We start from the raw sequence: 24,336 nt of genomic DNA on the forward strand, positions 1-24,336 counted from the left end.
ACATTTAACAGCAAAGGCAGTTTGAAGCATCTGACACAACCACAGCAAGAACCTTGCTTCTAGAATTAGCCACTACAAAGAATGACATCTTTGTTGAGAAGGAAGTATTTGATTAGCTCACCCCAAATAGTTTTCCCAGTCCCCTAAAATGAAGTGCTTTTTTTGCTTCACTCATATTACGAGGTTTGATACAGTTAGAAAACGTTCGCTGGTATCAACTGCTCTGCGGCAAGCATCCACATCCCCTTGCCACAGAATATTTGTCAGGCCACGATCCCTCAGAAAAAAACAAAACCCAAACCCAATCATGTAACTACCACAGCGTTTAAACACATCCAGGAACACTTATCACACACAGAGCAGTTAGCAGACCAAGCTGTCTTTGCAGCAACTCCCTGGAGTTTGTGAAAGCAACAAATCCTGACTCTGAACCTGCAGTGACTGTAATCTGTGCTTTCGGGAGAGAGCAGAGGATGTGATGTAACAAAAAGGTACAAGTACATGGAAAACAGATGAAGACCTGTTTTGAGGACACGGAAATGTATGGCAAAGCCAGGACTGAGGAATACGGGATAAAAAATTAGGACACCAAGCTTGGGATTTTAAACAGCGAAGCTCGCCTGGAGTACTAACACGGGCCTGACACGCTGAGGAGCAAAGTGACTGGAATAAGGAGACTTTAAGAGAGTATACAGGGTAAGATACGACTCTTTGCACATTGCATCACCAAAAGCCGTAAAAGGACAAATTACTAAATCAAATAAAAAAAAAATCTGGGGCCTCTGTAGTGTAGATGCAGTATCCTGAGACACTTAATTCTAGGTCTTGTGAGGAGAGGAAGTGAGATGTTCTCAAATTACCCTAGAATTAGAAAAACCACAGAGCTTGTTAAAAATGCCCATGCGCGTTTTATTAATAAAAACTAACAGTGCCAAGGTTAAACAAGTCAAACAATTATAGTCTCTTTATATTCCATAAAATATTACAGAAAAGTTTATTTGTGTTTCAATAAAAAGACTACTGTCTTAGAATAGGCAGCTGACAGTATTTGTGCAGTTAAATTGTTTGTGAATAAATTTAAAAAGACTACCACCTGCCCTGAAATTCCTTGTATAAAAATGAACTATTAAAAATGATTGACAAATTTTGAGTTAAAAAACTTAAAACATTCTCTATATTTAATTTCAACTTTATAATAGATTACAGGAAGATGCTTATGAAACAAATACAAACATTTGTTTCAGTACATGTCTTTATATGATAGACTTATAAGTATGTAAACAACTATATAATAAAAAGTTTCCAAAGTCTGCCTGTAAGAAATCAGGCAAATTTAACCATAAGCAATAAATCATTCCAAACCAACATTTTATATAGCTGCACCAACTGGCAGTAAACATTTGCCAAAATCTTTGCAATCCAATGTCCCAACATACAGTGAAAAGTATATAAACTTGATGGAATCATAATGTTAGATATAATTTAAGGGAAAATAAGTTCACAAAACATTTATGGAATTTAACATGTAAAAAAGTAGGACATATCTTTCTTGTTTGGTTCTTTGGACACTGTGTGATTAACAAAAACACTACTACATTAGCTCACTATCCCTCAAAAAGTGGCATAACCAAAATACACTCCAAATAAATTGCCATTCAGTGTATTCATTTTCCACAGAAGGATAGCATTTTATTTCTCAACGATGTGTCTACATTTTCTTTAGCAAACTTTGCAAGAACATTTGGGGCAAAATCCATTTTCCTTCAAGTAAAAAAAAAAAAAAAACCAAACCAAAAACCAAAACCAAACAGCCTCAAACGAAAAAAAACAACCAACAAACCAAAACCCCCTAAAACAAGAGTAAATAAAGGCTCTGCATTAACACACTGGTATCAAAAACACACATCCACACCACATTTAAAAATATCCTACATAAAACAATCCTTGTTTGCTTATCAGAGGTGCAATTTCTAAACTCAGAACTGCTTACCAATATTCTCCTTGAGGGATGGGGCAAAGAAATTTGAGACACTTCTCCCTAGAACAATTTATTCCTGAAGCTTGCTGAATTTTAACAAAAAATAGTCTACAAGCAAAGGGCATCAGTCGTCATCATCATTTTCATTAAAGTCATCGTCGTCATCGTCATCATCCCCAACATAAGAAACTGGCGTTTCCACTCTGGAGCCACTGTACTGAGAGCCATTGGAACTTGTAGCCAACATCCCATCTCCACCATTGGAAAAGTCACTGAAAAAAACCAACCAAAACACAACAAAGAAGCCATTTGGCATTGTTTAAATGATTATTCTCTGTTTACTGTCCTCTTAAATATAACCATGCATCTATTCTGCTCCTTTAATGAATCTGCCACTGCTCCCTTATAAGCAGTCTTTCATATATTTTTATGTAGCCCTGGACACTTGCATCACACATTTTTCTGAAGCACTCACCTTGGAAAATTGAGAAATTAATAGCTTCTCCTTAATTCCTTGTTATTACACAGCAAACTATCATTACTCCATGGGCCATATTTTTAACTTGACATTGTTTTCTTCTCATTATACTTTTCTAATTGAAAGAAAAACCAAAACCCAACCAACAAACCACCTCTTCAGCATGTCAGATTTTAACCTCTGTGAGAGTATCTCTACACTGAAAACCCAGATCCTGGATCAGCAAGTACATTTACAGAGTATCCACTGTCTCATTTGAATAATTTCCAAGACAGAGCCTGCCAGAGATTCTGTACAATAGCAATTGTTGTATGTCAAAGAGCAAAAGTAATCACAGAATCATCTGGACCAGAAGGGACCTTCCAAAGGTCATCTAGTCCAACCCCCCGCTGCAGTCAGCAGGGGCATCCTCAACTAGATCAGGCTGCCTAGAGCCCTGTCAAGCCTCACTTCGAGTATCTCCAGGGACTGATCTCCCAACGATCTCCTCAGACAACCTGTTCCAGTGTTCCACTACCCTCATGGTAAAGAACCCGTTCCTAACATCCAATCTAAATCTGCTCTTCTCCAGTTTGAAGCCATTGCCCCTCATCCTATCACCACAGGCCTTTTTGTAAACAATCTCTTTCCATCCTTCTTGTAGGCCCCCTTCAGGTACTGGAAAGCTGCTATTTGGTCTCCCCAGAGCCTTCTCTTCTCCAGGCTGAACAACTCCAGCTCCCTCAGCCTGTCCTCATAGCAGAGGTGCTCCAACCCCCTGATCATTTTCGCTGCCCTCCACTGAACCTGCTCCACCAAGTCCATATCCTTCCTATATTGAGGGCTCCAGACCTGGATGCAGTACTTCAGGTGAAGTCTCACCAAAGCAAAGTGGTAGAATCACCTCTTTGGATCTGCTGGCCACACATTTTTTGATGCAGCTCAGGATGTGATTTGCCTGCTGGGCTACAAGCACACACTGCCTGCTCATGCCCAGCTTCTTGAACATCAGCATCCCCAAGTCTTTTTCCACAGGGCTGCTTTCTATCACCTCATCCCCCAGACTATATTAATAGTGAGGATTGTTCCAGCCCAGGTGCAGAAGCTGCACTTGTTCTTGCTGAACCTCATGAGGTTCACCTGGGTCCACCTCTCCAGTTTGTCCAGGTCCCTCTGGATGACATCCTGTCCTTCTGGCATATCAACAGCACCACTCAGCTTGATGTCACCTGCAAACCTGCTGATAGTGCACTCAATCCCACTGTCTATCATTGATGAAAATATTAAACAGCACAGGCACCAGTAGGCACCCCTGAGGGACATCACTTGTCACTGTTCTCCATCTGGACTTCAAACCACTGAGCACTACCCTCTGGATATGACCATCCAGGCAATTCCTTATCCACTGAACAGTCCACCCATTAAATCCCTATCTCTCCAACTTACCCTCTACTCTTCAGCCCCACCTCGTGTGGCCACTAAAATCATAGATCAGACCCTCCTTGAAATTATGCTGAAGCATATGGATGACAGGGAGGTGATCAAGGACTGCCAGCATATAGAATCATAGAATCAACCAGGTTGGAAAAGACCTCCAAGATCATCCAGTCCAACTTACCACCCAGCCCTATCCAATCAACTAGACCACGGCACTAAGTGCCTCATCCAGTCTTTTCTTGAAGATCTCCAGGGATGGTGACTCCACCACCTCCCTGGGGAGCCCATTCCAATGACCAATCACTCTCTGTGTGAAGAATTTCTTCCTAACATCCAGCCCGAACCTCCACTGGCACAACTTGAGACAGTGTCCCTTCATTCTGTTGGTGGTTGCCTGGGAGAACAGACTGACCCCCACCTGGCTACAGCCTCCCTTCAGGTAGTTATAGACAGCAGTAAGGTCTCCTCTGAGCCTCCTCTTCTCCAGGCTAAGCAACTGCAGCTCCCTCAGCCTCTCCTCATAGAGCTTGTGCTCCAAGCCCCTCACCAGTTTCATCACCCTTCTCTGGACATGTTCTGGTACGTCAACATCTCTCTTGAATTGAGGGGCCTAGAACTGGACACAGTACTCAAGGTGCAGCTTGACCAGTGCTGAGTAGAGGGGAAGGATAACCTCATTATCCTGCTGGGCCACACTATTCCTGATACAGGCCAGGATACCATTGGCCTACGTGGCCAACTGGGCACACTGCTGGCTCGTGTTCAGCCTAGTAACTACCAGAACCCCCAGGTCCTTTCTGCCTGGCTGCTCTTCAGCCACTGTCCCCAGCCTATAGTGCTGCTTGGGATTGTTGTGGCCACACTTAGCCTTGTTAAATCTCATCCCATTGGCCTCTGCCCATCTGTCCAGCCTGTCAAGGTCACTCTGCAGGGCCCTCCAACAGAGCAACACCTGCTGCTAACTTGGTGTCATCTGCAAACTTACTGATGATGGACTCAATTCCCTCTTCCAGATCATCAGTAAAGATATTGAGCAGGATGAATGAAGATATTGAGCAGGATATGTTCACCAATGGCAAATTGTATCTGATTAATCTAGTGGTCTTCTATGACGAAGTGAATGTATCAATGAACAATGGAAGAGCTACAAAAGTCATGTAACTGGGGTTCTGGAAGACCTTTGATACAGTCCCTCACAGCATTCTTACCTTTAAACTGGAGAAATAGAGGTTTGATGGATGGAGTATTTGATGGGTAAGAAGTTGGCTGGATAGCCACGACCAAAGAGTTATAGCAAACAACTCAATGTTCAAATGGAAACCAGTAACAAGTAGTGCCCCTGAAGAGTCCAGACCAATATTACTTAATATCTTCCTTAATAGCAAACAGTAGAATTGAGTGTACCCTCCTGAGTTTGTCAAGTGGTACAGCTGATACTCCTCAAGCCTGTTACGGTCTCTCAAGTGTGAGCCAATGTGAACCTCATGAGGATCAAGACTAAATGCAAGGTCCTGCACCTGAGTTGCAGCAGTTATCAGTACCAACTGGGGGATGAATGGAGTGAGAGCAGCCCTGTTGAGGGCTTGGGAATACTGGTGGACAAAAAACTGGACATGAACCAGCAATGTGCTCTTACAGCCCAGAAAACCAACTGTATCCTGGGCATAAAAGTGTGGCCGGCAGATCAAGGGAACGGATTCTCCCCCTCCTCACCCAGAATAGTATGTCCAGCTCTTTGGTCCCCAGTACAAAACATACATTGACTTGGTAGAGCAGGACCAGAAGAGGGTCACAAAACACCTCTCATACAAAGAAAGGCTGAGCAGGTCTTATGGGGAGTAGCAGAAGGAAGTGGGATTGTTTAGTCTTGAGAAGAGAAGGCTGAAGGAAGACCTCACTGCTCTCTACAACTACCTGAAAGGAGGCTGTAGTGAGGTGAAGGGTCAGCCTTTTCTCCCTAGTAATGAGGTGAGGGTTGGCTTCTTCTCCTTAGTATCAAGTGATAGATCAAGAGGAAATGGCCTCAAATTGTGCCAGGGGAGATTTAGATTATATATTAGCAAAACATTTGTTAATGAAAGGATGGTTGAGCATTGGAACAGGTTGCCCAGGGAAGTGGTACACTCACCATCCCTGAAGGTGTTTAAACATGTAGACAAAGCATTTGGGGACATGGTTTAATGGCCATGGTGGCGTTAGGTTGACGGTGGGACTTGATCTTGGTTTTTTTCCAACCAAAACAATTCTATGATTCTATTCTATGACTGTTCACTTTGCAGACGAGAAGGATCTGGGTAGACCATAGTGCAGTTTTGCAGTACTTAAAGGGAGAATACATAGAATAAACCAGGTTGGAAGAGACCTTCAAGATTATCGTGTCCAACCCATCAACCAATCCACCACCACCTAAACAACTAACCCACGGCACCAAGCACCCCATCAAGTCTTCTCCTGAAAACCTCCAGTGATGGTGACTCCACCACCTCCCCAGGCAGCCCATTCCAATGGGCAATCACTCTCTCTGTGTAGAACTTTTTCCTAACATCTAGCCTGAACCTCCCCTGGCGCAGCCTGAGACTGTGTCCTCTTGTGGAGCTTATAATAAATCTTGAGAAAGAGGTTTCACCAGGGCCTGCAGTGACAGACCAGGGAAAACAGTTTTAACTAGAAAGAGGATAGGTTTAGAGGGGACATGAGGAAGCAATTATTTTTTTTACAACGAGAGTGGCAAGACACTTGCTGAGAAGCTGTGGAAACTATCACCGTAAGTGTTCCAAGGTCTGGTTGGATAGAGCTTTGATCACCCTGATTTAGTGAAAGATGTACTTGTCCCTAGCAGGGAGGATGGACTAGAGATCCTTTCCAACCCAGACTATTCTACAGTTCTAAAATTGGCCAGACTGGATAAGCCATGTTGCGTGTACAATATAAATGTAACTAACTTTTCAGATAAGGCTAAGTTTCTGCCCACAACAGCAACTGGTTGAAAGTTAACATTTTTGCAGATAATTTGTTCAGTTTATCAGCTTGATCAGTTTGAATATTAACAATGTTAAAACACTTTAATGATATTTGGCTCATGTTGCAACTTACGAGTTCACAGGACATCTTTTTGATTAACAGCGAGAACCTAGCAAGTTGTGACTACGTAAGGGAAAGTGTCTTACATGGCATGAGAAAAACAGTGGTTAAGTTCAGAAGTGACATATGTCCACACAAAGTTAAATGTAAGTTGTGGTTTATCCCTCTAACACCTTCTGATGCTGCTTCAGAATCAAAGACCAAGTTAGACACTAACTATAAGGGAGAACCTTACCAATGTTATGTATTTAAGGAATTACCTGTATTCTTGTGACAAACTGAAAACTAAAGAACAATAACACACTCCAGATTAACACCAGTCTAACCAATTTCTTTTCTACTACACAGGAAAAGATTTCTTTAATGGTACTGGTAAACCTACCACTACTCAAGTAAAAGCTATGTCAGAAATAAATTTAAACACATATCCACACCATACCAATCAAACCAGAACTTCAAGAAGTATTTATTCTCTAATTAAGTTTCTTTGATAAACACAGACTTAAAAATCTACTTGATAATTTCATCTCACCTGGCTGAAAATCTTGTGCCATTTGATGCAGAACCTGATGAAGATGTGACATATACACTACTGATTGATCCCTGAGCCATTTCTGTAAAAACAAACAATACATATTTCAAGGATGCTTCAAAACACGCTCATCTAATTCCATGGAAATGCTTAACCCTTCTGAAGTCCAGAAAAGGACTTTGCAACCAAAACAAAACATGCTAATGTTTGCATCTGTTGGGGGTTTGGTAGCCAAGGGGGCTACAGGTGTGGCTCCTCTGAAACGCTTCTAGAAGCTCCCCGTCTCTAAGTTGGACCTCCTTCCAGCCAGGGCTGAGCCAATCAGTGACAGTGGAAGCACCTCCATTACATACTTAGGAGGAAAAAAAACCTCCTGGGCAACTTCATCATTTTGGAAAGGAGGGGGATGCAAGAGTAATAATGATGTAGATACCAAAGTCAGCGAGGAAGGGGACAGGGAGATGTGTTGGAGCAGGTATTTCTCTGCAGTCCATGATGAAGAACATGGTGAGATGTGCTGACCCCCTGCAGCCCATGGAGATTAATGGTGGAGCAGATAACAGCCTGCAGTTCATGCAGGACCCCACGCTGGAGAAAGGGACTGTGCCTGAAGAAGGCTGTGATGTTGCTAGGAGGACTGCATGCCTCAAAAGGGATCCATGGTAGAGCAGAGGAGGACTGTGGAGTCCTTCCTGTGAGGACAAAGGAGCTGCAAAGACATGATGAACTGACTGCAACCCTCATGACCTGCCCACTGCACTACTATGAGGAACGAGGTAGAAAAAAAATCTCAGGAGCAGAGCTGAACCTGGGAGGAAGGGAGGGGTGGGAGAAGGTGTTTTTAGGATTGCATTGTATTCCCATTATCCTGCTCTGATTCAGTCAGTACATTCATAGTGTTTAATTTCAACATAAATATTGCTGTTTCTCCAAGTAGGGTATGTTCTTTGACATTGACCGTAACGGCCGAGTGAACCCTCCCTGCCTTATGCCTTCACCCTCAAGCCTTTTTGGTTTTATTTTTCTCCTCCCCATCCTGCTGAAGGGTGGTAGGAATCAGCAAGCAACTTTGAGGTGCTCTTTCGTCAGCTGGGTGGACTTAAACCATGACAACATCCTATATAAAAAATAGTGTAAATAAACCCCAAGAAGCTAGTGAAACAGCAAAATTTCAGACTACATTAAAAAAGGCATATTATTTTGAAGTAGGCAAGTCAGACATCTTCAGTATTCTTATCTAAAGAAAATGATAATATAAAAGGAAGCAGTCATCACATTTGCACTTAACTGCCTTTTGCCTTTGCAGGTGGTGAATCAACTATAAATACAGAATTACACACTGCAAAGATCTACTTGTGTAGTATAATGCAAAACACGGTTCTGCAAACAACAGCCCATTCACTATGAATCTGTTATTTGTTCCCTAAGGTACACTAAAAACCACATACATTTGAGAGGTTGTTAGAAATCTTTACCACAGACCAGTGAAAATATCCAGTATCAGTTAATTTCCACCTTTTTCCTTGAGTCTGATATTAAGCAGGGAAAGAAAACATCTATTCTAGGAGTAACTAACCTGTCACATATGGTTCCAGAGCTTTAGGAACCAAACTCCTTGCAATTTTTAGGTCCTCTGCCGAACAGCTTCCAGATTCTAGCCCACAAGCCATTCCCATCCGTTTTAATACTTCTATGTCATCATGAATTTCAAAAGTATTGTCAAAATTAAATAGATATTCAAACCTGGACAGGAAAAAAAGTCTCAATTAGATTCAATTGCTTTAACTACCGTACCAGTTTCAGGAATTGCAGCATTTCAAAAGCTTGGCACACAGCCTTAGTGACACATCACATTAAGCAAACACACTTTTTCAAGAGTTATGGATAGTTAACCAACTAAAACTATAATTACACACACTATATAAATAATTAATGGGTTCAACAGATACAGAGTTTTAATTAAACATTTTCCATGTTCAGTAATTTTTTCTTTACTCTGATTTCTCTGCCTACTCTGTAATCTATTTATTTATTTTCACGTGTTTAAGCTTTTCTAGTAAACTAATACTGCAATGCCAAACCACTGGTACAGTCAGCTTTTATTTAGCAGGTAAAAAAGTAGAGAACAGCAATTTTGAAAGCAATATCCATTTTCAATTCTGCTACCTGCATTTCATCACATCAAAGCCAAAGCAAAAACAGTATTTGGTAAAGTATGATGCAGAACCTCAGCAGAGCTACCTCACTTCACTTCCATTATCTCTAGATATTAAGATAGAAATTATCAAATGTGAACACACCATACTATTTATTAAAAAGCTCTATACAACTGTTTCTATTCAACATGACTGCTTTTTACCTGTCTGTAATGCATGTTCTCAATCCACAAGTGGCACAAGTAGATTTATTTGTATGTCATTTTTAACGAATCTAGATGAATACTTTCGCATGGACAAAAAAAACCCAACTTTGTTACACAGAAAACTTTGTTTACTCACTTGTCATTTGAAATACTGCAGTCAATCACTGTCTTCTTGCTGGTGTTCACGATGATAAATGGCAAATGGATGACAGAATTGGAAGGGGGCGGTCGATTTGCCTGTTGTTCTGCCTGACGGTTTCGCTGAACAAGGTTCTTAAAGGCAATTTGCTAGAAAAAGCAATAGTGATATGAAAGTGTGAATTAAACCTCTACGATCCTGTCAACAAAAATAAGTCCCTCAGATAAAGAGTATCAGCAATGGTTGCATCAAGTGAATGGAGAAAAGGACAGAGCATTCACTGTATTCCTGCCTGTTAAGGCGCAAGAAGAGACGCAATGATAATATTGAAAAATACAGTACAGCAAAACTTAACTAAGGAAAAAAAGGCACCTTTCAGGACCTACATCGGGACAGTTCCTTGGACAAATCCTTGACAGAAAGAAGGGCTAACAATGGCTGGAAAAAAGGAATTTTCACATTGCATCCTACTTCCTCTCTGCTTACTATTCCCTGGTAGCTACTGCAAAGAATAGCTGAATGACTAACACTGAATTCTTCTTGAAATGATATGTTAAAAACAAGTCAGCGTTTGGGATTTGAGTGTCTGACTTCAGGATTCTGAATTACTCAGTTCAGAATAGTGACTTCACTCACATCTTAACAAAAGTGCTTTTCAGAATGGAATGTTCACATTCTGAAGAGCAGCAATTGTAAAAACTAAAAACTCAAGTTCACTACTGAAACTCAAAATATAAATCCTACAAAAACTTTGCCTGTTCATGGAATCAAATAAGATAAACACAAATTACAACCAAAATCCAAAGCCAACTCAGAGTCTGGTAAAAACTAGAAAGCTGTTGAGACTGTTACCCAAAGCTGTCTGTGTCTACTTTCCTTCATATCCTCCTCACGATTCTCATTCCTACTGCATAGGTAATGCAACTACTAAGGAATGCATTCCAGTGAACCAGTAGCACAGTGACTTAAGGACATAGACCACTGCTTCCCCTAGTGTGTACTAGGAAAAATCTGGAAGGCAGTCAGCCACTGCATGACAGTGATTAAGCAGAGGCAGCAATATTCCAGAAAGACAGTGCATTTATGAGAAGACTTCTACAGTCACCTAATTTTATCCATGGACTCTAACAGGTAAAAACATTCATGATAAAAGAACTGAATAGGAAAATTCAGAGGGCACAGTAGCTCCTGTCAGCATAAATCCTGTTTTAATATAATTGAAACCACAAAATCATTTTTAACATCTCATGGAAGCCTACTAGCTTACCTAACAGCAATAGCCATCAGCATGGTCCCAGCTAAACTACAGTGTCAAATTAAAATGGCATATGCCGTACCCCAAAATTCACCTCTAGCATCCTTCACTGGAATAAATGAAAGGAATGCAGATATAAGTTACCTTGCCCTATAGACAAGAGTACCTTGACTGTACCTGTAGAATGAGTTCTTGTAGTTGAGACTGTTTTTGTTTTATTCTTTCAAGTCTTCTCTGTTTCTCCACCTCAAGACAGAAAAAGTATTTGTTAATTTGTTGTTCTGAAGTAGCATTTCATACCAGTATTTTCTCCCCTTAAAATAATTTCAGTACCACAGAACCACAGGTGGGACATAGGATGCCAATCATTAAGGTTCTGCAGATAAATTATAGCTAGCTTTTAACTTTCAGGACTCATCAATATTACTGATGGATACTGTAACAAAGAGCAGAATTAGAACACTAGGGAATAAAGCCTGGTGTATCAGGGAGAGGGTAAAAACATTTTTTGTAAACAGATGTTACGTCTCAAAGAAATACCCAAGTTTGCTCAAGGAGGCAAAGAGCATGTAGACCAAGAGGATCCACTTGATGCAGTGCACCTATACTGGAGGTATTGGAGAAGATTCATCAGAGATGCTTAAAGAACCTGCTATTTGGCCCAAGGTTAAGTCCTCATAGTATTAAATAACATGCAATGACATAAAAGATAGGAGACAACATGGTAGTAAATAAACAGCTTTCTCAGTGGAGGAAGTTTACCAGCAGATTCCCCCAAGGACTTAATTTACAGGCTGTTATTCAAATCATATAGGATCAAAAAAAGAGGATGAACAGCACAGTGACAGAATCTGCTGACAATGCTGAGTTACCTGACGTAGCAAAGAGAACTCATCACAAAGCACACACAGAGTCTTGTGGTATTTGGTTATTACAGCATCAAAATTGATTTTGGAAAATGCAATATGGCATGTGTGAGAAAACCTAATTGCATCCATGCCTATTTTAGAAATTACATTCAGAAGAGGTCTTAAATTATAGTATCTACAAAACCCATCAGCTCAGTACACAACAGCAGCCAAGAAATTAACACAACATCAGTGTATGAAGCCAAACATCTACATCTTGACTTCTGTAGGCCTGGTGTTTCTATTTCAGAAAGACCATAAAAAAGAGCAATCAGGATGTTCAAAGATACAGAACAGACACCATACAAGGGAATAACGAAGAAACTGGAACTCTACAGAAAGGAGAATGAAATAATGGGTGAGGACGTTGGAGATACCCGTAAAATCATAAACATGGAGAAAGTGAATAAGGAGTGATTAGGTCCTCATCACTTCCAAACAACAACAACCACCAAACAAGCACCCCCCCCACCCCCACCCCCCCCCCCCAAAAAAAAGCCACCCTGTGACCATTTTAGGCTGTGCCACCACACACCCAAACAAAACAAAACCCCCCCCCACACCCAAACAAAACAAAAAACCCCAACAAAACCAACAAACCAGAGGCTATCAACTACAATGCTATGTTCAAAACCCAACAAAAGGTAATGCACCTGAAACTCACTGCTACAAATGACTCAATATTCATAGAATCACAGAATGTTAAGGGCTGGAAGGGACCTTGAAAGATCATCCAGTCCAGCCCCCCTGCCAGAGCAGGATCACCTATACCAGATCACACTGGAATACATCCAGATGGGTCTTGAGTATCTCCAGAGAGGAAGACTCCACAACCCCCTGGGCAGCCTCATTCTAGTGTCCTGTTGCTCTTTGCTACAGGACACTAGACAGGACAAATCCTCGACAGAAAGAAGGGCTAATAATGGCTGGAAAAAAGGAATTTTCACATTGCATCCTACTTCCTCTCTGCTTACTATTCCCTGGTAGCTACTGCAAAGAGCAGTGAAAAGCTTTCCTCATGTTCCCATGGAACTTCCTATTCCTCAATTTTCACCCATTGCCCCTTGTCCTGTCATTGGGCATCACCAAGCAGAGCCTGACTCCATCCTCTTGGCACTCACCATTTACATATTTATAAACATTACTCAGGTCACCTCTCAGTCTCCACCTCTACAACCTAAAGAGCCCCATCTCCCTCAGTCTCTCCTCCTAAGAAGATGTTCCACTCCCTTCATCATTTTTGCATCTCTGTGATGGACTTGTTCAAACAGTTCCCTGTCCCTTTTGAACTGAGGGGCCCAGAACTGGACACAAGATTCCAGATGCAGCCTCACCAGGGCAGAGTAGAAGGGAAGGAGAACCTCTCTTGACCTACTAACCACACCCCTTCTACGACACCCCAAAAGGGCATTGGCCTTCTTGGTCACAAGAGCACATTGCTGGTTCATGGTCAACTTCCATTCACTAGGACCCCCAGGTCCTTTTCCCCTTCACTGCTCTCCATCAGATCAGTCCCCAACCTACACTGATACCTGGGGTTGTTCTTTCCCAGGTGCAAGACTCTACACTTGCCCTTGTTGAATTTAATTAAATTTCTCCTTGCCCAACTCTCCAGTTTCCCTGTCCAAATTTCCCTGAATGGCAGCACAACCCTCTGGTGTGTCAGCCACTCCACTCAGTTTGGTGTCATCAGCAAACTTGCTGACAGTGCATCTCTGTGCCCTCATCCAGGTCATTGATGACTATATTGAACACCACTGGTCCCAGTACTGACCCTTGAGGGACTCCACTAGCTACAGGCCTCCAACTAGACTCCGTCCCATTGACCACAACTCTTTGACTTCTTTCCTTTAACCAGTTCCACCTCACTACCTGATCATCCAGACCACACTTCCTCAGTTTAGTTGCAAGGATGCTGTTCAGACAGTGTCAAATGCTTTACTGAAATCAAGATAAACCACATTCAGAACTCTACCATCATCTATACACCTGGTTATTTCCTCATAAAAGGCTATCAGGTTGGTCAGTATTCAAAGTAAACTTTGTACAAAGTAAAAATTTGTGGAAGAAAGATTTATTGAGGGCTATTAAACAGAAATACAAGTGTAAGTAATCTCTAATACCCGCTAGTTAAATCTCTAATTCAACTTTAATCTTACACTCCTCCTAAATAACTGCTACTGTCAGGCAAGGCACTGCATAGTCACCTTGATTTTTATTCTTAGGTCCTTAAAATATGCAACTAACAAGAATATCACTGGAGTTAATAATTTGCACGAATGTGTTTGATTTTTGCTTTAAAAAATCCCGGCAATATCCAATTGAAAAAAAAAACCTGCAAAAAGACACATTTTTTTCCCCTTTAAAAAAAAAGTAGGATCAAGTCTCATAATTTATTTTCTAAGTGAAAACTGCCCTCCCCCCAAAAACTTACAACTCATGTAAGATATTTTAACTATCACATACATGTAAACTATACTGCCAGGCAGCCAGGAGGGCCAGTGGCATCCTGGCCTGCATCAGGAACAGTGTGGCCAGCAGGAGCAGGGAGGTCATTCTGCCCCTGTACACTGCACTGGTTAGACCGCACCTTGAGTACTGTGTCCATTTCTGGGCCCCTCAGTTTAGGAAGGAGGTTGACTTGCTGGAACGTGTCCAGAAAAGGGCAACAAGGTTGGTGAGGGGCTTGGAGCACAAGCCCTATGAGGAGAGATTGAGGGAGCTGGGGTTGCTTAGTCTGGAGAGGAGGAGACTCAGGGGTGACCTTATTGCTCTCTACAACTACCTGAAGGGGGGTTGTAGTGAGGCAGAGGTTGGTCTCTTCTCCCAGGCGGCCAGTACCAGAACAAGAGGGCACAGTCTCAGGCTGCGTCAGGGGAGGTTTAGGCTGGAGATTAGGAGGAAGTTTTACACAGAGAGAGTGATTGCCCACTGGAATGGGCTGCCTGAGGAGGTGGTGGGGTCACCGTCGCTGGGGGTGTTCAGGGCGAGGCTTGACAGGATGCTTGGTTCCATGGTTTAGTTGATTGGGTGGTGTTGGATGATAGGTTGGACACGATGATCTTGAAGGTCTCTTCCAACCTGGTTTATTCTATTCTATTCTGTATTACTTCAAGATACATACCTAATTAACTGTCCCACACTCTCTCTTTTTGCATTACTAGGACATATATAAACTAATAAAATATTTTAATTTACACACAAATAGAAGTTTAAAAATACTTAAAATACTAAACACTTGATGGGGAAGTCTTAAAACTTCTGTGTTCCCTTACAAACTGTTTGGCTTGCTTTTTTCAACAGATGAGATAGTAACATAAGTTTATTAAGCTTGACAAATTTCACAAATTAAACATTAGCTTCCACAAACTCATTAAAATTAACCTTATTGCAAAGCTTGTCAGGTAATGTGACTAATAATTTAAAAGTCATCAGATCTTGCAGGAACAGAAGCTAGAATGCTCATTAAGTAATAAATGGAGAAGGGAAGAAACCCTGCAATTTTCTCAAGTAAGCCCAACACATTTTAGGACATTTGCTATTTTCAAGACCATATTACACTTTTAGATCAATTATTCAATGGTTAACAGAACTCTTTCCCTCTCTTATGACATTTGATTAACAAGTTTTTACTTCGGTATGGAAGTCATCATTGTTCCCACCTTAAACACATGAACCTTCACTGTGCATTATTATATTTTAAGTTGTTTAAGTATTTGTTATCTGACTCTTCTTTAGAGCATTCTCAGTCATGACATCAAACCCACCCAAATGAGCCACACTTGTTTCTCTTTTGCTCCAACACTAGTGGCAATGTCATACTTTATGAGAATGATTCAAAGAGATCTGCTTTTAAAATCCTTCCAACTAGCTGCTTCTTACTCACCACACAGCACTGTCATCTTCAAACCAGTTCACCTTACAAACTCACCCTACTACTTAGGGCCCAGTTACTGTTCCCTTAATTTAGACTTGGGATAATAAACATTAAATAAAACTCAAGATTGATTAGATATCCTGTATTTTCTTCATCTAGACAGTAATTACAGCATTAACTGAAAAATTAATTATCAGTATCAAACAAAAATGTCCACAGAATTAAGCCCATGGTAGATAGGTTCCAAAACATTTATTTTTTTTCAATTTGTCAGCTTCTAGAGTGATTTTTTCAGCCCTGCTATAGGGAATTTAGACTTATCAAGAGCAAATACAAAGTCTCATTCTATTCTGATAAAGTAAATTGTCTTTAGTAAACCTCGGTAACTATTACCCTGCAAATCTGAGGATACAAAAGACCCCCAAAAATCCTGCCAGAACTTATGAATGCCTTTTGGTATAAAACATGTTACTTCTTGCCCAAGATGTGCATAGTCTGGCATGTTCATTAAAGATTAATAATGTCAGAAATGCAGAAGGATCGGCAGCAACAAAGGGGCAATGCATATATATACACACTACAGCAGAAAAATAACAGATCCATGATGATAGATACCTAGAGAAAAAGATCTTCCTAACCCTACAGCACCACTATTGCCATGTTGGACATTAATCTTTCAGTTTGATGAACTTGCACTCAGAGCTATTTCACATATAATGTAGAAGCTGTGACAAAGTGTTATTTTTGACACAGAAGAATTGAAGAAAAGAAATTATTTAATCAATGCAGAGGTTTACCTGTGTGTTTGGTAAATATAAATCAAATTCTCAAAACAAGCCAAGAGACCAGTGTTCCACCTTGCTATCTCAGAAGATCACATGCTGCAGCAAAACATATTAAAGCTGTAAACATTTACTCAAGCACAAAGACATTACAAGCTTCTTACACATACCTCTAAATTCTGACATTCCTGAGCCGAGTTAGTAGGTAGACCAATCCATTTGATTTCCTTCTTCTCCTTAGAGATAATGTTCATGGCCATAAGGACATTTAAGGCATCATAGACACGTCGTCTAATATTCTTCTGGTCATAAGCCTGCTGTAGACATAGTGCATTAATAAAAAACAACATACCTGTGACAAAGATACTTGAAAATAAATATAGTACAGTAAATGGGTAAAAATCAGGTGATGTCTGAACTGCTTCATTTAGCAGCAGGAAAAGAACTACAATAGTCTGAAGAGAAATTTCTCTTCCCCCATTCAGTTCACATATAAATGACCTCCCATATACTTACTGATTCATTTGGTGAAATGTGATTATCAGTGGTACTGAATTCTGCAACCAACTCGTCTGCCACCTCATTGTATGAGGTGGTTCCTTTTCTTTGTACCTTCTCACAAACCTTCATAGAGAAATGACGTAAACCCTTGCCATTCTTCTCTCCTTTTTTGTTCCGCTTCCTAAATATACGTATAATATATTTTAAGATTTGAACTTTGGAATATTTAATGTTTTTGTTGTTGTTGTGTTGTTGCTGTTTTTAATTTTATTTTTTTCAAATACAGGCACATTGCTGTAAAAAAAACAGGCCTGCCCTTTTGTTCTGCTTCTCACACTTTCCCAACATTTTTCTCCCGCCCCTAGCATTTACAGTACATAACAATTCTAACATATCGATGCTGAAATCATACCAATTCATTCTTTTGGCAACTCTGCTAGCTCCAGGTAGGTTAACAATAGGAATATTTCTTGAAGAAATCAATAAAGAAAACATCCTTTTGAGAGAAAAAAGGATAGGGGGATAAATTTTAAGATATGAAAATTTAATTTCAGGAGGTAACTTTTTTTTGTCTTTTAGGTTTTCTTTGGTGTCAGTTTTTCTGTGTTGGCTTTTGGTTTATTTTTTATTTAAATAGCATGTCCAATAGTGACTGAACGAAGTGTGATTCTGCTTTAACTCACTAAACATTACACTATTACTAAAACACAGATTTGAACTTACACAGTATACGAAGTTGCTAGGAAAACTTCAAAGTTACAAGTTTTATGTGCATCTTTTTATTACAAAGAACTTTTAAATTTGAAGACTAATAAAAGTATCAATAAGAATAGTAGCAGCAATGGCATCTCAGTTCTCTCTCATTTCACTGTGTAATTCCAAAGCAGAAATCCATTCACGCATAATAAGATACTGATTGTAAATTTCAGTCTTAAAGCAATTTAACAAGATTCTTAAAAACAAGCTTGCAAGAGAAAAGACACCAAAAGAATGCATCAATTGAATCTAATACTTTCTCCTAAAAAGGACCACACTCTTATTTCAAGTTATACTTTGGGATACATATGTTCAATCTGAAACGTACTGTATTTTTGTAGAAATAAATCAGCAGAAGAGAAACAACAAATTAAAAACTGAATTAAGTTAGGTTAATTTCTATGTTCTTTTTAGAAGCTAGAATCTATAAATGAATGTAAATGTGAGAACATCATCTGAGTTTCCAGAAAGTACTCCTTTTATGACAAATCAGGGGATCTTCACTTGTGTGACTATTCCAAATTTCAGTACAATATACGTTAGTGGTGAAGTGCTCCTGATGTAAAGATAAACAGACTGCCTCTCCCACACCGCTAGCAGGAGTACATACACTACCACAGTGACCATTTAGAACATAAGTTCAAAACCACTTATTAATCCTTTAAATTTTATTTTACTTACCCAGCAGACCATGGTGAAGAATCAGCAGTCTGGTTCTGTGATACAAAATGTGTGTTAGGTGTATGTGGGCTTCCTACCAGGATAGTATTTGGCGCTGAAGGTCTCTGAGGTGTACCGATAACCTACAGGAAAGATAGAACAATTTAGAGAATTATTTTAAGTATTCCCAAGATAGTCATATGCTGCACAATTTGAATGATCCCTTATTTAAATACTAACACTCTTTTTCTACCTACTTCTATTAGATGTGCACTAGCACAAAAACTTTCAGTCTACAGATTATATAGCTACAGCACTCCCTAAGTAATGAGCATTCCTCTTAAGTGCTTGTTACATTTAACACTGTTCGACACTAACTCAGACAATATGAAAACACACATGCCCTCTCCTCACCAACAGAAAAAAAGGAAAGAATAAGGAAAAATCCCAAACCTTGCCAGATGCTGCCTCATCACAGAATCAATAATATTAAGTTTCTTCCTTAGGCTAGCTTAAATAATTTCACAGCATCACTAAGGTTGGAAGAGACCTCAAAGATCATTGAGTCCAACCTGTCACCACAGACCTCATGACTAGACCATGGCACTAAGTGCCACGTCCAATCCCCTCTTCAACACCTCCAGGGATGGTGACTCCACCACCTCCCTGGGCAGCCCATTCCAATGACGATTGACCTTAAAAAGAGTAAAACAGAAAAACAGAAAACCCAAATTGAAACATTTTATGCGTCTAAGTTAAAATGAGCCAATATTTAAATGTAGAATGCAAAGGAACTCTAGTGATTGTTAGATGTGTCAGCTGCCTTGAAGGACAAACAGCTGCTTTTTCCCAAATACTGTCTCTTTGCATTACTACCCTGTGAGTAGCTGGCATACAAGTTTTTTACATCCACTTCTGAAAGCTGGAAAATCTTAGGTCCTCCTCACCTTTCCACTAGCTTTGTCCCACAGTTAAAATGTTTTAATTGTTATGGCCAGTCAACGAATCTCCTCTACTACTTTTCATTACCAAAACACAATGAGGGTGGAGAATACCAAAAACATGAAACAGCTCACTGTTTCCACATGAAAAACCCACTGTCAAATCTGCTATTCACTGGTCTGGGTCCCCAAATGTGCCAAAGACTGTGAAAACCACCCATGAATCAAGTAATGCAAACAATACAGAGAACGGAGGAAATCAGACAGTTTTTATTCCCTAGAATGCAGTTACAGAGGATGGGAAGAGATGATTCAACACACGGCTCCTGGCAGGCTAAAACTAGAGAGCCCCATTCTATTCCCAAGCTTCCTAACTGCACAACCAGCCCCACCACTACCCTGGTGCCACATCTAGAACTTGTATAACTGTACATTAAAGATAAGAGACAAGCCAGTGCAGGGGAGGAAGTAGTATTACAGTTGGGAGAAAACCAAAACATTTGGCAGCAGCGAACTCTGGACATTTACTGTGCTCATCATTAGTGTCTTCAACTACATAAAACTGCAAAGGAATAAATGGAAGTGTGTTCAATTTCACAAGTTAATTTCCAAAGTAGAAAAAATGAAGCATTTTTAACACATTCAAAACTGCTTTGCGTTCCAATTCTAACTCACAAAAGTCTGCAAACTAGACAGAATTATATGTTTTAATGTATTACTATTAAGGAAGACCCTATAATCTAGAGTTTCAGAACCTTCTAAGGAATTACTTAGTATTATTGGCTCCTTAATAGAACTGTTAATATTCCTAACTTTTACTCAGAAGTTCATAAACAATCGTGACTTGAATGGAAAGAGCATGACTGAAAAGAGTTAAGCAGTATGGAGCCACTGTGAACATCCTGAAATAGAAGCTTATAGACAGAATTAGAGAGGATGTTTTTAGAGAAAGCAGGGGCACTTGAGTGGAGGGGACAGGCACAAGTAGAAAAAGAAGTGCCTGCTGTCTCTCTTTAACTACTCTGCAAGGGAACAAGGTTACAGTTAAGCTCCTTGTTAATGATTAAGACTAGGACAATAGGGGAAAACGGTGAGATGGCCCCCACATTCCAGTTCACTGTACTCAACAGAAGAGCTTGTATGGAAACATTAATAAGAAAAAGAAATCAGACTACCTGATCAAAGAACACAAGCTCAGAAAATTAAGTACTTAAGTATTAAAAAAATGGTTTTGCCACTCAAAGGTTAGAAAGTTGAGCAGGGTCAGAAGTTAGCTCCTCAACTGTGCTTCCCAAGAACATTCTGCACACTGACAGCCAATTTACCTCCTCCTAATTTTCAGGGTTCTAGAGGTAATCTTTTAAATAATTCACACTATGTCCTTCAGTAATGTAAAGTCAACAGACATTTACCCAAAATTTCTCTCTATATATGCACAACCCAAAATCTCCATCTCTCCTTCAACATCCTAATTTTGTAACGATAACACACAATACAAATATGCTGATACGGGCCCCTTCTTTCCCCCCAGAAAGAGCTATCATCTTCAGACTAACATTTAAAGTACTGGAAAAATTATGACTGCAAATGTGAATTTCCCACAGTAATCATAATAACAAAACCACTATTAAGAATAACCAATATTTCAGAATCATATTTTAGAAATAATGTTGCCATATAAAATTAGTCATAGATAATATAGATGATTTGTTGATTTAAGTTCTTCTGGTGGAAGACAAGAATTTTATATGCATCTAAACATAGCTGCAAATCTTCATTTACTCACTGATGAAAAGTTTTAACAAAGCATCACATTATCTGGAATTTCATTATTATCTGCTGTGTTTGCTACTTTTAAGAAGATTTTCTAAGTTACCTGAAAGAACATTTCATTTTCAACATTAAATACAAGTATGTACACAGTCTCACAATAATGCCCAGATGGGACTCCCTTTATGCTGTTATGGCCTATGATCTATAGTTAAAACATTTTTCTTGTACTGCTAGTTACTAAAAGAATGCCTAGCTACTCTGAATTTCCTACTCTGCAAAATTATTAGTAAGATGCCTCCTACTGAAGGAGCAATTTCCTTCAGTAAAACTCATTTTGCTCCCTGCTAACTTCCAAGTGGCTGCTGGAAATACCACCACTGCAGGAAGTGCAGCACAGTGAATGACTTGCACTACATCTGTACAGATGAAGTAGTACAATTTGAATGTTGAGGCAGCCTTAATGGCAAAGCATTCCTTGGAGCTTAGAGCTGGAAAAGAAAGACGGGAAACTACCATCCTGCAAGAGGAAACGAAAGAATAAGACATTTAATTTCAGATCACAGAATCACGGAATGTTATGGGTTGGAAAAGACTCCAGAAATTGAGTACAACCCCTCTGCCAAAGTACAATCACTTAGGGCAGGCCACAGCAACACACCCATGAGGGGTTTGAAAAGTCTCCAGAAAAGGAGACTCCACAACATCTCTGGGCAGCCTGCTCCAGTGCTCCATCACCCTCACCGTAAAGAAGTGTCTCCTCGTGTTGAGCTGGAATCTCCTGTGTTCTAGCTTGTATTTGTTGTTCCTTGTCCCACCACTCGGGAATCACCAAAAAGAAACTATCACCTTCATCTTGACACCCACCCCTCAGATATTTAGAGACATTGATAAAATCCTTGCTCAGTCTTCTCAAATCTGAACAGCCCCAGTTCTCTCAGTCTTTCTTCATAGGAGAGATGTCCCAGTCCCAGAATCATCCGCATAGCTCTCCTCTGGACTCTCTCCAGCACATGCCTCTCTCTCAAACTGGTGAACCCAACACTGGGCACGGTATTCCAGGTGTGGTCTCACCAGGGCAGAGTAGAAGGGGAGGAGAACCTCCCTAGACCTGCTGGATACACTTTTCTTAGTGCACCCTAGAATGCTGTTGGCTTTCTTGGCCACAAGGGCATGTTACTGTCCCATGGATAACTCGAAGTCCACTAGAGCATGCCTTTCTTCAGGAAGCCGCTTTCCAGAAGGATGAATCTTAGTCTGCTCTGGTGCCTTGTGCTATTCCTCCCCAGAGGCAGGACTCTACACTTGTCTGTATTGAACCTCATGAGGTCTGCCATCACCCAGCTCTCCAGCCTGTCCCGATCTTGTTGGATGGCAGCACAGCCTTCCAGCATGTCAGCACCAGCCACCCCACTCCCCCAGTTCTGCATCATCAGCAAACTTGCTGAGGATACACTCAATTGTCTAATCTAGGTCACTGATGAAGATATTGAACAAAACTGAACCTACTACTGATCCCTGGGGAACATCATTGGCCACAGGCTTCCAACTGGACCTTGCACTGCTGATCACAACTCTCTGAACTCTGTTGATGAGCCAAGTTACTAATCTACCTCCATGGTGCAATCATCTAATTTACCTTGAAATTTACCTGCGAGTATGTTATGAGAGACAGTATCAAAATCCTTTCTAAAGTCAAGGTACAACAATAGCCACTGCTCTCTCCTCATCTATCCCCTAAGTTTATATGTTACAGTTGCTTTCCAGATCACAATAAAGTAACTTACATATTACCTCTTGCATTATTAGATTACTTGAAACCTCTTATTTCATGTACATTAAACAAAGCTCACAGTACATACTTAAGAAAAATTGTATTTAAATTAAGCACAAAGAGATGTGGCTCTGTTTTCAATTTTGTTTCACATAACTCTGATCTCAGCAAAAATGTGCTCACACACCTCATTTATATTTCCCTATGTCTGATTTCAAAGCAGAATCTGAAAGAGCCATTAAGTGGCAAGACTAGCAAAAGATAAACCCACCTGAATATTCAGGTATCTCCATGTTGACTTGAGTCAGCTTTGCCTTTCTTTGTGTAAAACATACCAAAATTAAAACCAAGCTTGGACGCTCTGTTCACGACAAGTTCTATTGACTATCAAGCTACAGGTCAGGTTTGCAGTATGTGTAAATAGTACAAGGAGTAATTTTTAAAAAGCAGTGTCTCCTTACCACTTGTTGTGCAATGTTGACATTAGACTGTCCAAATGTTTTTGGCAGGAGCTGTTTTCCAAGCGTATTTACTGTAGAAGGATGAACAGCCAATAGAGAAACAACCCCTAAAACAAAAAACAAGTAGATAGCTTCAGGTAAACCATGCTGTATTATTTCAGCAATTCCAATGTGTTATTAATAGATACTAGCTCTGAACTGTATATAGTCAACACAAAGGTAGCACTTACACATTTGAAGAAAAGAAAAAAAAGAGAAATCAAGAGTCAAGATATGCTCTCTCAAACTTTCTCCCATGTAATCTTACAGGTCAGTAATCAAACATGAACATTTTCAATTCCTTGTATTCACATTTTTCTTGCAAAGCAGAGTAATAGAGGCAATGTGCATCTAACAGAAAGCATAATCCCCTCCTATTCTACCTCTACCCTTTGTGGTTATTGAAATCTTTTTCCATACCGCCTGAAAAACATGCCTTAGGCCACTACATATGACATACCCTCCTAAGGCATGCTAGTCTACAGGAAGTAATATTTGGCTACCACATTCCTTTTTAAGAGAATATTCCCAACTTTCCTCCAAGTGTCCACTCCAAGCCAAAGGCAAGGAATTAAAGAATGAAAGTCTACCAAGAATCCTGTATTTGAACAAAACAGAATCATGGG

At 40.2% G+C, this 24,336-nt stretch overlaps 1 protein-coding gene across 1 annotated transcript in view; it reads right to left on the minus strand.

The window, feature by feature from the left end:
• Nucleotides 1-894: 894 nt before the first annotated feature.
• Nucleotides 895-24,336, minus strand: part of TFDP1 (transcription factor Dp-1) — a 48,078-nt gene continuing 24,636 nt past the window's right edge. Inside the window, exons 3-11 of the mRNA XM_054163172.1 lie at nucleotides 23,672-23,778; nucleotides 18,747-18,868; nucleotides 17,325-17,490; nucleotides 16,979-17,122; nucleotides 11,419-11,487; nucleotides 9,984-10,135; nucleotides 9,062-9,228; nucleotides 7,486-7,567; nucleotides 895-2,250 (exon numbers count right to left, since the gene is read on the minus strand). Of these exons, the coding sequence (XP_054019147.1) occupies nucleotides 2,103-2,250; nucleotides 7,486-7,567; nucleotides 9,062-9,228; nucleotides 9,984-10,135; nucleotides 11,419-11,487; nucleotides 16,979-17,122; nucleotides 17,325-17,490; nucleotides 18,747-18,868; nucleotides 23,672-23,778 (1,157 nt within the window). The 3' untranslated portion in view covers nucleotides 895-2,102. The remainder of the gene's footprint in view (nucleotides 2,251-7,485; nucleotides 7,568-9,061; nucleotides 9,229-9,983; nucleotides 10,136-11,418; nucleotides 11,488-16,978; nucleotides 17,123-17,324; nucleotides 17,491-18,746; nucleotides 18,869-23,671; nucleotides 23,779-24,336) is intronic.

This window comes from Dryobates pubescens, chromosome 7, assembly GCF_014839835.1.
Source record: "Dryobates pubescens isolate bDryPub1 chromosome 7, bDryPub1.pri, whole genome shotgun sequence".
Lineage (NCBI taxonomy): Eukaryota > Metazoa > Chordata > Aves > Piciformes > Picidae > Dryobates > Dryobates pubescens.